This window comes from Chiroxiphia lanceolata, chromosome 14 (assembly GCF_009829145.1).
Source record: "Chiroxiphia lanceolata isolate bChiLan1 chromosome 14, bChiLan1.pri, whole genome shotgun sequence".
NCBI lineage: Eukaryota > Metazoa > Chordata > Aves > Passeriformes > Pipridae > Chiroxiphia > Chiroxiphia lanceolata.
The window spans coordinates 17,851,349-17,867,632 of record NC_045650.1 but is presented as its reverse complement, the minus strand read 5'-3'; the positions used below and the strand labels follow the sequence as shown (position 1 = coordinate 17,867,632).

Below are 16,284 nucleotides of genomic sequence, written 5' to 3'. Positions count from 1 at the left end.
GAGCTCCTGTGTGCTCATTCCACTAAGAGATGCTGCTGCACCGACTGACCCCAACAATGAAATGTTTTTCCTTAGGGTTAAAAAACCCTAAAGTTAAACATAACCCTCATTTTGGAGGCAAGAGATATAAATAAATACTATAAGTCAAGGGGAACCTGAGGATAATTCAAGGAAAGAGACACCTTTGACACAATGATAACTTTACCTGCTGCACAGCCATGGATCCTGCTGTGACATCCTGAGGAGAGCAGAGAACAGCAGTCCTTGAAGGTTGTGCTGCCAAGCATCATTAGCAACAAAGGGCTATCCAGGTTCCCCCATCTCAGGCATCCAAGGGAAGACAATTTTTCAGAAAACTCTAATAAAATTCCTTTAAAGCCCCTCTTCCAGTAGGCTCACAGATCCTGTGCTCCTCTGCTTAACCAAGGCCAAGACAGTTAATTATCCAGAGCTGCAGAGAGAAGCACAGACATGTTTCTCTGCAGCACAAGCAGCTTATGGTCTAATTTTCTAGAGGTGTCTTAGGACAGATTAGTTTCATGCCTGTTCCAGGCAGCTGGAGCAGGACATCTTGGCAGAGAGAACCATCCCCCTACACTTCACAAGACAGGACCATTAACAGGACAGTGCTCTGCAGCTGCTGGGTCCAGGACTTTGCTAAGGTCCTGGTAGGCAGAGCTATTTGTCCTTAGCCAGAAAAATAGGTTGTTAAAACCCTAAGATTAGCTCAGTTGGTTAGAGCATGGTGCTAATAATAAAAAGCTTTAACAGAGCACGTTCTTCCTTCACACCATGCTCATTCTCTTCCCATGCCGGTTTCCCTGCCAGTGGTTGTCTCCACCTTACAGGAGTGACAGGGTTTATTTGAGAACATAACCCCGTGATCCTCTCCCCACTGGAACCTGAATGTTTCCTGTCACAGCAGATCGAGATGACACATCAGCTCAGGACACATCCCGGTTTGCCCAGGGAGGAGTGGCTGCAGATCCATGAGCGGCAGCCCAGGGTTACCGGGACTGGACAGAGCAGCCTGGCAGCCCCTGTGGCAGCCAGCAACAGGCAATGCTTCTGTGATGCTTCATCATTCCAAGTCTGTCATTAGGCAAGCAAACGGTTGGATTTTTGAGAGTGGTACTGCTGACATCAGATCTGCTTAGCACCTGCTTGATCTGCTGGGGTTTTGTGGACAACCACCACCACCAGACGGTTGATCTGATCAGCTAAAGGAGTTTCTAAACGGTGTTTAATTTGTCCAGTGGGCTTCATAAACTGCAAACTATATGCCCATGTGCTCAGTCAATGCTCCTGTTCTCCTGAAATCTCAATTTGCTTCTCTTGTGTGCAGTTTGACAAGAAAAAAGGAAATATAATATTTAAAAACCAAACCCCTCTCACCTTTCCATTAGCTCAGTTAAATGACAAAGCGGATTCAGGCAAGAATGCAGTGACACCCTACTCACCCCATTTGTCTTCCAGTGAACACTCCTTTTGTCTGCACTTCAAGGTATTTAAAACTATACTAGTTGTCTTTACAGCTTCTTTCTCCTCTCTGATAGCTGAACAGCATGTTAAACTGTAAAAAGAAGCTCTGTATTGGCTGGACTATGTATTTACTTTGCTGTCTTCATATTCAATACAGGAACAACTATGTAGCAACATGTAAACCCTATTATTTGCAAAGCAACCTCCCCACAATTCAAACTATGACCCAAAATACACTTATGGTGTCACATCATCAGGCCAGACTCAACCTGTGTTACAACAACCCAACCATGAAAGAGCTTTTCAGTGGCCTAGTTACAGGCCCAGCCACTTCCTTTCTTTTATTTTCTCTTTTTTTTTCTTTTATTTTTTTTAATTTCCTTTTTTGCATTAGGCAAGTTCTCAGTGACCACCTTTTGTACTAAAAAAAAAGCAATTTTTTTTTTTTTTAAAAAACCCCTGTCAACACTTCAGTTTGCCATGGAGAGACCATATCAATAGGTGCTAAGATCACCAACAAACCAGATCTGGCATGCAATGAAGGACTCTACAAGAAGGTCTCAAAGACAGAGTTCTTTGCAACTCTCTGTTTATTAAAAATATATGTCTCCTTGGAAGAAACACTGTTAACCAACTACTGTTGTCATGATCGATTCGATACTGTCAGCTATGCCATGGAGTACATCATCTTTTTCTCCACGTGACTCGACAGAGGGAGACAGGCTATTAGGAAAAAAAAAAGAAAAAGGAAAAAAAAAATACAGGAATGGTGTGACTAGCACCTTAAGGATTTTTGTTTCACTTACTCCACTTCTCCAGGGACCGACATTTATAGCAGCCGGAGCAGGAGCAGCGGGGCAGGGGGTGGATGCTGAGCAGGGATCCATTGCCAAAGTTCCATGTGCTCCTTTAGGGTTGTTCCCCCCCGAACAGCAGAATCCTTCCTGCGCTCCACCGTGCTCACGGCTGTGTCTGTGTCCCGCCTCCTGTCCCCAGAAGCTGCTCAGTCCCTGCAGGGCTCCTTGGGATGCAGGAGGGGCAAAGAGGGGCTTCTCCCCAGACAGCACAGGGACAGTCCTACAGTTCCTGCTCACACTGACAACCACGGCCTGTGTGTGCCAGGCACCGACTGACACACCGGTACCATCGCCTCTGGGAGAGGGGACCAGCACCCCGTGCCCTCACCTATCCCTGCCAAACAGGAGGAGAACACTTACCTGTTCGTGCTTGTGCAGTGACCTCGGCCCTGGTGCTCGGCCAGCTCTGTGCAAGGTGGGAGCGCTCGTACCTGCACACAGGTGCCCAGCAGCACAGCTCCTTCTCAAAGGCCACACAAGTGTCGCCCCAGCTTCACACCAGGGTCTATTCTCACACTGGAGCCCCCACTCAAGTATGGAAACCAAGGTGTCCTCAAGGACAGACATGTCTCAGCTCAGGGCCGACGGTCTGGGTGCTCACAGTTGTCTCACTTGAAAAATCCCAGTGCCCAGCAGGAGGGGCAGCTCTGCACCCCCTGCCCTCAGCCCTGCCAGCACTCGGCACCACCTCGGGCTTCTGGGGGCACCCTGAGAGGGGGAGCAGAGCCCAGTTTCGGAAACAGGATTCGTGCAGAGGTGTCAGAGACAGAACCAGGCAAGGCGGCCACGCAGTCACCCACCAAGCCCCAGCTCCCAGCAGGCGAGGTCCTGCCGTGCTGGAAGGATGGGCCTCCCACTGGGAAAGCCACCACTGGCACCTGCACGCAGCAGAGCCAGGAATTTGGCATGGAGCAGGGAAGAGAGGAAGTTTTTTCAGTTCTGTTACTGATTTGGAAAATGTGAGTGTCCATCCAAGGCACAGCTGGGGGCTTTTCCTGCCAGTGGCTAATGCAGAAGGGAATGTCAGTGTGCTGCCACGAGCTAGAATGGGTCATTTCACCTGCACCCACAGGTACAGGGCCAGTCCAACATCCCAGGTTTTCCACAGCAACACAGGACAGTGAGTACATTTGTTCCATGTGGCCAGTAGAGTATTTCTTAACTAAACACCACAGATCTAGATTCTATTTACAATAGAGCCAGCTTAAAAAATAAGTTAAAAAACTGGATTTTATACCCATTCAGTTCATTATTAACAAGAGAAAAATGGAATAATAATAATAATAATAATAAAAAAAAAGCCAACACAACAACACAATATGGTTTTGGTTTAAAATCAGCTTAAAAAAATAGAACCAAAAGGAAACCTCTCATGCAAACACATAAGGTGGTATGTAAAACAATGTGCAATTTAATATGTAGTATCATCCATTCTCTTGCTCCGCAGCCTCCTGCTCAGTCTCTGTCTCCCAGCCTCTCTCAGACCAGTTGCTGCTCCTTGCTCTGGTCCCTCCTGCACAGGCAGTACCAGTCTCTGCTCTGCCTCAGACCCAGGGTGGCTGCAGGGAACTGGCCTGGATGGGAGATGCTTCCAAAGCACCTGGTACCGTTTTGAGCTCTTCCTGCCCAAGTGGACTCCCTACGCCCAGTGGTTGGGACAGAGGAACTGAAAGAACCTTGCAATAACACAATACCTTTCCAGAGAGGTCCCTCAGGTTTCCTAGTCCACATACATATATATATATAATATATATATAATATCTCTCTATATATTATATATAAATTACATATACAGATAAATAAAATGCTTTCTGCTGCCCGTGTGTCGCGCTGTTCAGAGCTGCTAGACAGTCACACTTGGAAAAATGCCCCTGGAGCTCTGATACCAGCTCGTGTTCAGAGTCCATTGTTTCACTTGTTTCTTACATTAGTCCTTATCCGCCTCCTCCCATCTTGATTCTTTGTTTAGTTAATAATAATAATAATAATATAATAATAATAATAATAATAAAAAACGACCTTGAATGGGTTCTCATCTGTCTCTAATGGAGCAGTGGGAAGGTCCATGCAGGAATGGTGGGAACAGTCACGTGATGAATGATATGAGTTCATCCCAACAAAAGAAACAGGACTAGAAAACTCAATTTTGCGACGATCTAAAAAAGGGGGCAGGAATAGTTTTCATATCCCTCCCCCTCAGGGCAGAGGGCTTGGATGGGTGGGACTTCAGAGATCTTCTGCTCACAAGGAAGCAGGTGGGGGACATCTTCAGAGCTTCTCTGGGGACGGGACCCAGATGTAGTGCCCGGACTGGTCCTCAATGATCTGTTTGATTTTGCTGTAAATCTCTTCAAGAGAGTCTCCTTGTACGATGGCTGGAAGAGGAGAGAACAAGCAAGACCTTGAGCACCAGGCAGCACTGTCCCTTCCATGCCATGAGCTGTGGGAGGGCATTCCCTCTGTCCCAAGGGGCCGGAGGGCACAGCCAGCAGAGACTGAACCGTGTCAGAGGAGCTGCAACAGCCCCACTGCGACAGAGAGGGTTAAACCAGCACCTCCCCGGGGATTAGCCAGCACTGATCCCGGCTGGCAGAGCTCCTCATGTGTGCAGGGCTGGCTGGGCTCTCCACACCAGGCTGCTAATCAGCTTTGCAAACTGTGTCAGGCACCGAGGCTGCGGGTGGGCCTGGCACTGCCGCCGCCACTGCTGCGCCGCGGTGAACCCGAGCGAGGGGAGGCAAGGCTGGGGCACATCAGTCTGCCCCGAGGGGCTGGGTTGGTCTGTACCCTCTGGTCGGCTGCTGAGGGCTCCTTCTGTTTGCTGCTTCCCCTGCTGCAGGCTGGGGATCGTGTGCTGTCAGGCTGGGAAAGGTCACGGCACGGCTGCTCCCAGCAACTCTCGCTCACAGAGCAGCGACGGTCTCACCATCCAGCACAGACCCTTCACTGTGCTTCCTGCATCACAGGAACATGCACATGGGGGCCAAAGCTTCCTGGTAATCCAGCCTGCCTCTGTACTCTCCAGCATCTCTGTTCCCTCATTTTAAGTTGCTGGCACAGAACTTGCGACAAGAACCATCTTTCTGCCCATTACCCAGTTCTTTCAACAAGACATTTCAGCCAAGGGTGTTCCTTCCCCAGGTCACCCTCAAACTCACCCTCCAAGTGCACAGTGGCGTGCTGAGGGTCTGCAAAACTGCAGCACAGCCCCCTGGAATAACAGCCAGCAGCTCTGAAGCTGCTGCCCAGGACAGGTCTGGGGAAAACTCTTACCCTGTTTCTACACAGACATTTGTTCATACGAGATCAATTTTTGAAAAAGGTTCTGCTTGGGATTCTTCCCAGTAGCTGTTAGGTGGGTAATATAGGGTTTGGCAGGATTGTGACTCCTCAGCTTTAGAATAAACAGTTACTGCTCCGAAGAAAAGATGGAAGACCAGTTTCTCTGCGTCTTTGCCTGTCCATGATTTTCCACAATTAATCATGTTACAAACATTAGTTCCTTAATGCACAAGGATGCCTGTGTCATGAGCAGCTCATCTCTACAGGCACAAAGTGCCAGCAGCCCCAGCCTGGCTCTTCAGCAAAGACTACTTAGGAAGTCAGCCAAACTTCCAGTCTTTTTTGGGAGATGTTTTGTAATAACTCAGGACAGTCTCCACTATTTAGGTCACTAATTTTTTATCTTTCCTCTTTAAAAACGACACTTCTCTCTTTTTGAAAATGCTCCCCTTTTCCCCACGCAGGGAGTTTATTTCCTGGAGACTTGCAGCACCCTGAATCTCTGCTCTGCTTCCCCTTTAGTAGTACTAAAGTTGGCAATAAGCTTTCACAAACTCAGAAAATCCTGCCTGACAACTCGTCTCCTTCTCTACAACTGGTTTGCTCTTATCCACTGATCTTGGAGCAGTCCCCTTGCAGAGCCCTCCTGGCAAACTGCCATTTCTTTTTTGCTTTGATGAAGCTGGACGTTTTCCCATGACCCCGCAGTGAGACAGTGCTGGTAGAGAGGTCACAGCTGTCAGATGGAAAAATGAAATAAATCAGATACAAGCCTGCTCAGGACACTCACCTGTAAAATATTCTCCAAACTCTTGCTCAAGTTTCATGGCTTTATCAAAGACCTTGTTGGCCTGTTCATACGTCTGTCTCCGGTTCATCTCCCTGCCATGCACAAAAAACCAGAAACTTGTAGTTCTTTTTCTCAGCAATGAACAGAAGCAAAAATAGCCCACAGAGCCAGGGTGCTTGGGAATCCTGTGCTCATAGGAATGGAAGCTGTGCAGGACCCAGCTCTCAAAGGCAGGGCCCTTCCCCACATGCTCCAGGCTGCCTTAGCACTTCATCTCAACTTCCAACAGTTCTTCCCATTGCCACCACCTCCCCTTCACCATAGCACAGGAGTGAACTCAAACCCAGACAATTCCCTGAATTTGCAAGACCACTGCAGAAGTCTCCCTGCTTTTCCAGAGCCTGTCACCATGCTCCTTGCCTAGGTTTCCTCATCTTCATAAAACACCCAAATAAGCAAATTGACCCCTTCTGGCTTGAGAAGGGGTTATCCCAGCAGAGTCTCTTCTGATCTCAGAGTCAGTCTCAAGCTGTTGAACCTCCTCACAGATATTGTTCTCTGCTGCTCAGAAGAGTTGAAACCTCAGCTCTTACATCCTTTCCAGCCTGCACTATCCAGGGCCAGAACAACAGGACAGGCAGAAGGTCCCCCTTAGGAACATAGGAAGCATCTCCTCTCTGTTCCCCAGGGCTGTCCAGGCTCAGCCACCACCCAGCTGTGATCCAGCACTACAGGCTCTCAACAGCTCTTCTGGGCCCAGGTGAGCAGTTTACACCAGGCACATTTAGGAGCATTTTTACATTTCCCATGGATGATCCTCTTTGGAACGAATGAAGGGCTTTAAGCCAGAGAAATCCACGAAGCCTGGATGCACTATGGCATTAGATGTGCAGGGACATCACACAGACAGCAATGGGCCCAGCTCCTACTTAACTAGGGACAAGTTCAGCACCAAAAGCAACCTCTGCTGCTTTCTAAAAAGCAAAGGCAGCAGACACAGCCCCCCAACGTGCCAGAGCTCCTTGCCCTGGAGTGGCACAGAACACGGTGCTGCACTTACATGAGAGCTTCAATGGATTTTGGTTTGATGAAAATGGCAATGGGATACAGTTGTGCTTGTCGCAACCTCTTGATAGCATTGCCAGACACATCCAGGATGCAGTGTTTCCCCTGGAAAGGAGACAGTTGGGATCAGACCTGCCCACACAGTCTACTCTGTGCAGAAAACAGCTTGCTCATACAGATGTGCTTACAAAGGAGAGGAGCCACAGTGATGAAACCCCAGTCCTCAGACATAAGCCAGCTCCCAGTGGCATCACATTCCTGCCTGCTCAGGGCAGGACAGTACCAATGCAAAGGGACTGAATTTTTGCCTGGACATCTGAAACGATTTACAAGCCCTTGGTAACTCCAGCACTCCTGCAGAGGAACGCTGCTGCTTTGAGGGTAGTCAGGTACCTTTGTCCTGTGAGCTCCTAAGCACAAGGCTGGTGCCACCAGTGCTGGGCTTTCGGGCGGAGTTTGGATGACAAAGGTATGACAGTGAAGTAGAGTAACACGGCTGAGAAAAGCAGCCACATGGCTTGGCAGGACTCAAGGGAGGAGAGGCTCGTGCCACACTCACTTAATGTGGTTACAGCCCTTCACTAAAAACACAGGGAAAGGAGGGGAACTGCTGAATGTGTACGGGTTCAGGCTGGATGTGTCCCAGTCCCAGGAATGCCACCTGACACTCACCCTCTCTGCCACTGCTCGCACTGACTGAATGCTGGTCCCATAGAGATTGTCATTGAACTGCCCAGCCTCTATGAACTTGTTGTCCTGGATGTCTTTCTCCATCTGTTCCCTGGATACAACGAAGTGGTAGTCCTGTCCGTCCACCTCGTTCTCCCGCCGAGGCCTGGTAGTGTCTGGAGGAGAGTGGGCACCAAGAGTGAACCCGAGTGACACACGGCAAACCGGGAGGGGGAAAACCCACCAGTGCTCCCGGCCCCCTCCCCATGCTGTGGGTGAGATCCCACAAGCAGCAGAGCCCCCACCCTCCCCTCCCTCCAGCAAGAGCACTGAGTGCCAGCTGGGACTTACGGGGCACGCAGGAACCAAACTTGTGTGGGAATTCCGAGATGAGGTCATCGTTAATTCGGTCCTTTGTTGGTCCCAGGATGATCACCGGCCTGGCATAGTGAACTGTGAACAAGAGCCACAACCTGAGGCCCCACCTGTGCTGCGGGCAGCTGACCCTACTGCCACCTTTGGCATCGACCTGCCCTCTCCCTCCTGGCAGTGGGTGCTCTTGCTCACATGGGCACCCAAAGGTGCCTCCTCCGTGCGAGTTTATCTCCTCCTGGTCACGGTCAACATCTCCTTCCCATCTGACCCAAACCATCTGTGTGGCCCCAGGGAAGGTGCTGCAGGTCTCCAGGGTCATGGATCAGCAAAGCTGCTCCCTTGCTCGGGGCAGAGCCAGGCAACCAGGACAGCTGGGTGAGGATGCCACAGAGCTGGGGGAGTGATGGGAGCCTAAAAGTCAGATCCAGCTTCTGGTAAGGAGAGACCACCGAGGCTGGGAATATTCAGCCTGCAAAAGGGTCTGCAGGGATTGAGCATCAAGCAGGGTTACAGGCTGAGGGCCAGGGGAGGAGGGTTGCTCTGCAGAAGGGACCTGGTCTGAGGCAGGAAAGGATAATCCTGTCCTCAACTGGGGACTAAAGCCCAGCTCAGTTTTAGCTCTGGATCTCTCCCTTGGTCTTGCAGACCACGTCACAGGTCTTTACTGCTGATTGAAAAGGGGCAGTCGAGGCCAGGCAGAACCCAGCGAGGCAGCTGCACTCTTGGCTCTCCTGCTGCACACAACACATGAGACTCCACTTGTGTTCACCCAGCGTGGTGCTGGGATGGCAGGAGAGGAGGAGGGCACCTTGGCCACCCTGCCTGTGCTGGGGACACAGGTGGCCACGCTGGACCAGGAGTGGGGCAGCTCAGCACCAGGACTTACTTTCTTGCCGTGTCACGGGCTCGTACGACAGGATGGTGTCCTCTTGTCCTTCTGCAACAGAGCCAGGGAGAGGCAGGTGAGCGCTCACAGCAGCTCTCCAGCCCCTCTGCACCCATGAGAAGCTGACTCCTGTCCCTCTAGCCTCCTGCAGCTCTGGGGACACTCCAGGCTGCTCACATCATTCCACCCATCGATGTGGAGCATGACAGGCATGCAGTTACCAGCCCTTGAGCCACTTCAATTATTCACGTCCCAGCTCTAGTTCAAGCCTCCTCTTTCCCTCCCCACCACTGCAGGCTCTGGGCCCATTGGAATGTACCATCCTCCCTGCAGGGTGGATGGCAGGTGTGCTGCAGGTATTTAGAGGACCTGCTGGGGACAAAGGGAGCATCTGCTGCAGCTGGATCCCATGTTCTTGTACAGGCTTGGGCTCCAGGAGTCACCCATGCTTACAGACCTGGCCTCTGGCCGTCGCTTCCTGCAGCAGGCACCAAGGATGGGTGACCACCATGGACTGGGAACCCACCACCCAAGCTTGGAGCAGAGCCCTGCATCCAGGAGTGAGCAGTGGAGCAGGGAGGTTTGTTCCTGCTCCCCAGCCCCTGCTCTCCCTGGCTCCCAGGAGGGAGCTGGCCGCAGCATCTGTGTCACCAGCAGGAAGGACCAGCCTCCGAACAGAACCACCACTGGGACAAGACAAGATGGAAGTGCCAGAACGTGCACACTCATACAGGGACACACACACACGTACACGGGCTGGGAGAGCAGGTGAGACACTTACTGGAACTGCTCTCGCTGTCACTGGTGTTTGATGTCACGCCCTCTGCAAAGCAACCAGAGAGATCCCCTTCAGAAGGAGCATGGGTGGGAGGCACAGGGGCACCCTGGCTGTCACCCAGCACTACTGATCCAGGGCAGGACAGCACTGGCCTCCCAAAAAACCTGTGCCCCAGCACCCACTGGGATAAGTCTGTGCCACATGGGCAAGGGCGGCATCTTTTACCCTTTGCTGGGGAATGGGGGACATGCAGGGGGATGCTTGGCTACTCTGGGAGAAGGCAGGAATGCCAGGAGGGCTGCCTGGCAGGTGTGGGCAGACGTGGTGGTTGCACTGGGCTTCCCAGACAGAGGGAAGGTGTAGTGCACAGGGAGGAGGGTGCTGGCAGGGGGAGCAGGTGCAGCATGCACACAGCAGGCAGGGGGGGCACGGTTCCATTCCGGCACAGGGAGAGGGGAGCCTACCTCTGGGGATGGGGCTGGGACGCACAGAGACAAGACAGTGACAGGATGGGACAGAGTTTGGGGCTTTGCTTGCACAGGCTGATCCTAGTGCTGCGACCACCCCACAGAGGCTTGCTGGCCACTGCCTGCCCCTGTCAGGCTCTGCACTGGTTGGGGGGTGACGAGCTTGGTGGGGACTCGCTGGGAGGGCCATGGGGCTCCCGCCAGTGTTGATTTGAAGCTCTGGGTAGTGCTAACCCAGAGGAAGGTGGGAACACCTCAAAATGCTGTCACCAACCCCACTCAGAGCAGGCCTGTCATGGTCATGGCCTCCTTCCACCCACACTGGTAGTGGCTCTGAGTGCTAAAGCAACAACCAGCCCAGCCAGGAGCAGGATAAAGAAGAGGATGAGGAGGTACAGCTCACCCTGGGTGCAGCAGGCAGCCCTCAGCTGAGCATAATTAGGGCATGGCCAACACCCCCAAACAAGCTCCCCCATCCTGTCCCACATGCAGCACTGGCACCTCAAGCCTTGTAGCCTCTGCCAGCAGACGTGGGGTCCCCATCAGTGGAGCAGCACTCAGGGGCCTCCTCCTGCCCCACACCCAGAGAAGCACAGCTGCCCCAGCCACAGCCAGGCCATTCCCCAGGCACCACCAGCAATGGAAAAGGAACAATGTGCATTGGAATTCAACTTACTCAGGTTCTTTGCTCCATAATAATCGTCACTTAACCCAGGGAAGTCCTGATTTCACAGACAGCAAGAAGGGAGAGAGGGGGAGAGAAGAGAGCGCAGGAAAGGGGAGTCAGAGGGATGGGGGAGACAGAGCCAGACCAGCATTAGTGACAGGAGTGCAGAATGGCCCAGAGCTGCAACTGCAAGTGAGGTTAAGTGTTTTCAGAGCTGACACTATCAGCCCACTGCCAATGTCTTGCCTTGTGCAGCTGGACCCCCCACCAAGCTCACCCTCTCTGCCACAGAGCCCCCAAGGGCCACTCTGGATCTGGGAAGGGCAGGGCAGCCCCAGCAGCATCTGCTGGCACTGAGCAGTTGCAGCCCTGAGCTGCTGGCACAGGACAGGGGGGGCCAAAGTGTTTCTCCTTGCGGAGCACAATGGCAGGGCACAGTGGCTCTGTGCTCCCCTGGCACAGCCTGGCCACTCTGGGGCCAGGCACAGCAAACCAGTCCCAGAACATGTGCAAGGGGACATGCTTTTCCCCACCTGCAGGTGTCAGCTGCCCCACACCCCAGTGCTTGAACAGGCTTGCAGGGGGCCCCCTTGCAAGTTGGGATGGACAGTGGCAGAGCACAGGGAGGGAGCTGGCTGTGGGTCTGTGACACAAGCTGAAAGAATGTGGCCTGCCTCATCCCTGTGCTTAGGTCACCTCAGTGCAGGGCTGGCCAAGAGCAGGGCCTCAGTGAGCCCCCAGCTTCGGCATGGAGCTGACTGGAGCCCAGCCACGTGGAGGCACTACTAGAGATACCCAGACACACAGACATAACCTTCAGCACAGGCCAGAGGCTTGTGCTGGCTGCTAAGATCACTGGAAGCTGGCACCAGCCTGGCATGGACACCAGAGGGATGCAGGCAGCACCCAGAGTAGCCCAGCAGCAACTCCTGGCTCTGTATGACACCCAAGGCAGCCCCAGAGGGGAGGGGATGTGCTTGCTGTGCTGGTACTGGGGCAGAGACACTGCTCTGCCTTCTCCAGAGGTGTGAGGGCTTGCTGAAGGATTGGATGCAGTTTACCATCTAGGAGGAGGGGCTGGGTTTGGTGAGCACCTCCAGTGCTGCCCACATCAGGGCTTGGGGCAACAAGCTGAATGTCCTGCCTTTGCTAAGAGTCCCAGGGTGCTGCCAGACAAGAGCTGGGGACCCCCCCAACGTCTGCAACCAGCTACCAAAGATGTGCCTCAGTCACAGGTGGGCAGTTCCTCCACCAGCAGGGTCACGGCTCCCCCGCACACACAGGGAAGGGCTCTCCAGTGGGAATACAGAGCTGCAAGTCACTTCTAGGGGAGATGGAGCTGGAACCTTCCTAGGCCCTCAGCCCTGACAGGAACAGGAGAAGCTCGGCAGGAGGTAGCCAGCCCCTCGCTCGGAGGGAAGCAGCCCTTGGCAGGCGGAGGGAGGGAGCAGAGCCCACAGCAAAGGGTGGAGAGCAGGGGGAGGCAGAGCAGGGAGTCAGGTGGGTGTAAAGTCGGATGAAAAGATGAAGACACTGAATATGAGAGAAAGGAAGGGAGTGCCAGCCTGCAGCCATTGCTGTTGTTTCAAGCTCCGGTCTCTCTCTAGCTGCTGGCACGACTGTGGAGCACAGTCCTGAAATCCAGGCAGATGCCGGGACCTCTGGCTATGGAAATGTGCTGAATCTCTCCCCTCAGGGCAGGGCACCTGAGGGTTGCCCTCTCTGGCCAGCGGCTACTTACGTTCCTGTCCGCTGCTCTCCTGGGCCAGGTTCTCTTTGCTCTTGTAAAATGGAAACTTTCGAGAGAGGCGAAAACTCTTTTTACGTTTCGTTTTGATCGACTGAAGAACGTGGAGATGGAAGGGAGGACAGAAAAAACAATGGTGTTTAACGCATGTGGGGAAAATTAAAATGAAGAGACAATGAGGAGCTGTGTCAGGGCAGTTACCCTCAAATGAAATCATGGAGATTACATGAGAACTGTAATGCAGGAAAAAAATTAAGCATGGAGAAAAACATGTGGAAGGGATGCTGGGAAGCTGACGGGGCGATCAGCAGCTCTGCAGGGGTAGCCAGGCCGTTCTCCCTTCCTTGTTGGCATGTTAAGCACTGCTCATGAGGCGTGAGGGCAGCTACCTTCATGAGCTGTTTGTAGGCAGCTCCCGGACACAGGCTCTGCTACCCCACCACTCCAACCAGGAGTCCTTCCTCAATACTTCTGCACCATCCTGGACCCTCCTGCTCAATTCCTACACAGTCATTGGGGGTTTGTGCCAAGCAGATGTGGGCCTGGGGCAGGTCCAGTGACATTGCTCTTTGCTTTGGGATTGTTCCAGCTGCCCCACTGGGAGCTTTGGTTGCTGAGACTCATCCTGCCCTTGCTAGTTACCAGCTCCAGGTGCCCCGCTGAGCCCCAGATTGGCACTTACCCTGTTGGACTCAATCATGCCAGTCCTGGCGTGGAACTTCACTGTTTTCAATCGTGCTCTCTCCTTCTTTTCCACCCTGATCAGAAGTTAAAGGGGAGAAAGAGCTGTTAGTCCCATGCATGTGCCCTCCATGCTGCTGTGACTCTGCTCTCACTTGGAACCCCAGGCTGGCTAACACCAACTCTCCATCCCCACAATGACCACAGAGGGGGCTGAACACTCCCCTCCTCACCTGGAATCTCACTCAGCTTTGGAAAACACCTCCCTAGGGAGACCCACACAAAGCCCCAGCTTGCAGTTGAGGTGCCCTGCACGCTGCACAGCCACGGAGGGCAGTGCACTGCAGACCCCAGCCTGAGCAGAGCCCTCAGGGCTGCAGGGCTCACAGAGGTTGGGGGGCTCCAGGAGGCACCACGTGTGACAGCTCCTGCTGACAGACACTCACCTCTTCTTGCTGGGGATGACCCCGATCTGCTCGCTCTCCCCGTGGGGTGTGACGAGCCTGGCTTGCCACCACTCGTCATCGGAGGCGTTGATGACGTGCAGGATGTCCCCGTAGGAGAAGCTGAGCCCCTGGCTGGGCAGGCAACTGTCCCGGGTCCGGTCATAGTCAAACAGGGCTCTGTGGGGGAGCAGAGAGGAGCGATGCCTTCTCTGAGCACAGCGAGGCAGCAGCACTGCCAACCTCCTGAGGCACTGCCACCTTCACACCTCAGAGGATTTAAACCAAAACTCCATCCACCAAGGTGAGCAGCGCTGCCAGCCACCAGCACACCCCTCTGCTGGCAGGCTCAGCACACCTCCCTGAAGTGTGCAGTGCGGGGACAACAGTGCTGGGCCAAAACAGCTCGCTCATGGCCTCAGCTGCAGGAGGCACACGAACCACAGATGCACTGCAGGCGCCTGTGGTTAGAGAGCAGGTGAGGCTCACAGCAGCAGCCTGCAGGAGGGCTGCTCCCCACCATCCCTCCGTGGCTGTGGTGTCAAGGAGCAGGATGGGGAACATCAGACCCCACTGCTGGTGGTTGCACAGGCAGAAACTATCAGACCACGATGGCTTTGAGCACACGTTTTATGCACAGGGGTATGTTAGTCCAGAGCCTGTGAATTAGGAATGCATCTGAGGGTATATATATCTGCTTCCACAGCTGATTCTCTTCAGTATCCTAAATACTTCCCCTGAGAATAGTTTATTTAGTTTAAAATTATCTTCAATATTAAACTAACCAGCTATAGAAAGGATTTTTTTTTCACTAGAAGAGCACTACTCTTCCTGCACACACTACTCGCACACAGCATTGCAGCCCATACCCATAAGCTGCTCTCAGTGGCTGCATGTGCAACTCATTTTACTATGTCAGATCTCAAACCACGTCTGCTTTGACACATCAACTATGCAACAAACCAAACCGAGGGAAGAGTCACTAAAAATTGCCACTGCTGGCAGCACAACCTGTGTTTGCTCCTGGACACTGGCCCTACTCGCCCCCTCAGCCCACCGTGAGCCCAGGCACTGCAAAAGCTGGCTTACTGCTGGTTTAATCCTGGCACTAACAAGCCTTCCTCAAGCAGGAGAGACATCCTCTGCTCTGCTCATTACCATAAATTACTGGGGAGACTGAAAGGGGTCTAAAAGCACACAGTAAATGGAAGGGCTAAGGGACCATGTGGCACATCCCCATGGAGCAGTAGAGCTGGGATGGCACTTCTGCCATGGGAGTGCTGGGCTATGAAACCTTTTGGGTCACTTGGGACTGGGTCTCAAATGAGGATGAGAAGAGGGGCTGCCTTGTGGCTTGGGGAGGGCTCTTTGGGACAAGACCCAGTGTCTCCTATGCATCCAGATACATTCAGCCACTGGGTCAGTTCACCTTTCCCAGCTTGCTCAGGGCTGGGGCAGGTCTCGTACTTCGTCCCTCAGCACACTGGAGCCGGCAGCAAAGCACCAACGGGTGCTTTGGCTGGAGGTAAATAAGCCTTGCAGGCAGCTCCTGGCCAAAAGATAAGGCTGCATGCAGCTGGCAGGCTGCTGTGAGGCCTGTGCCGCTGGCCAAGGCCCCAGGGAACTGGTCAGGCCGGTTCCCAAACCCAGGGAAGCCCTGCCCACTCGTGCACCCTGCCCTGCAGAGCAGCGCTGGGCCCGTGGCTCCTCCCGCAGCAGCCACCGACATCCCAGGACAGGCACAGCAGGACCTGTGCAAGGGCTGGACACCTGCAAAGCCAGCACACGAGGCATTTGCCTCCCCAAGGCATGATGCTCCTGCAGACCAGCCCCTGGCTGTGCTGGCACCCAGGACCCACCATGTCTGGGTGCTCCCCAGGGCGCAGCGGCCAGACGGCAGCACGGTCACTCTGCTCTGCCCCCAGGCCAGCTCACAGCACAAACAGCCAGGAGAGCAGATGGTTTGGCTGGAGGGGAGGGAAGCAGTGCCAAGGACTCCCATGGCTTCCTCCCGGTACCCAGGCACAATGCCTGCCTGACCTCCATCCCTACCCGGCACTGCCCCAGTGCTGGCAGACTTTGCCCTGCAGCAGTG

General features: G+C 53.5%; 1 protein-coding gene across 8 annotated transcripts in view; it reads right to left on the bottom strand.

The window, feature by feature from the left end:
* Nucleotides 1-2,054: 2,054 nt before the first annotated feature.
* The window catches only part of DLG3 (discs large MAGUK scaffold protein 3), a 52,314-nt gene continuing 38,084 nt past the window's right edge, over nucleotides 2,055-16,284 (bottom strand). For 4 of the 8 annotated variants that reach the window (XM_032701829.1, XM_032701831.1, XM_032701837.1 and 1 more), the window contains 10 exons: nucleotides 14,193-14,369; nucleotides 13,748-13,823; nucleotides 13,060-13,159; nucleotides 10,188-10,229; nucleotides 9,407-9,457; nucleotides 8,497-8,598; nucleotides 8,149-8,321; nucleotides 7,472-7,581; nucleotides 6,412-6,503; nucleotides 2,055-4,714 (listed from right to left, as the gene is read on the bottom strand). In XM_032701829.1, coding sequence (XP_032557720.1) covers nucleotides 4,608-4,714; nucleotides 6,412-6,503; nucleotides 7,472-7,581; nucleotides 8,149-8,321; nucleotides 8,497-8,598; nucleotides 9,407-9,457; nucleotides 10,188-10,229; nucleotides 13,060-13,159; nucleotides 13,748-13,823; nucleotides 14,193-14,369 — 1,030 coding nt within the window. In that variant the 3' untranslated portion in view covers nucleotides 2,055-4,607. Of the gene's footprint in view, nucleotides 4,715-6,411; nucleotides 6,504-7,471; nucleotides 7,582-8,148; nucleotides 8,322-8,496; nucleotides 8,599-9,406; nucleotides 9,458-10,187; nucleotides 10,230-11,327; nucleotides 11,374-13,059; nucleotides 13,160-13,747; nucleotides 13,824-14,192; nucleotides 14,370-16,284 lie in introns of all 8 variants that reach the window. The other 4 variants (XM_032701833.1, XM_032701834.1, XM_032701830.1 and 1 more) reach the window with 3 other exon arrangements.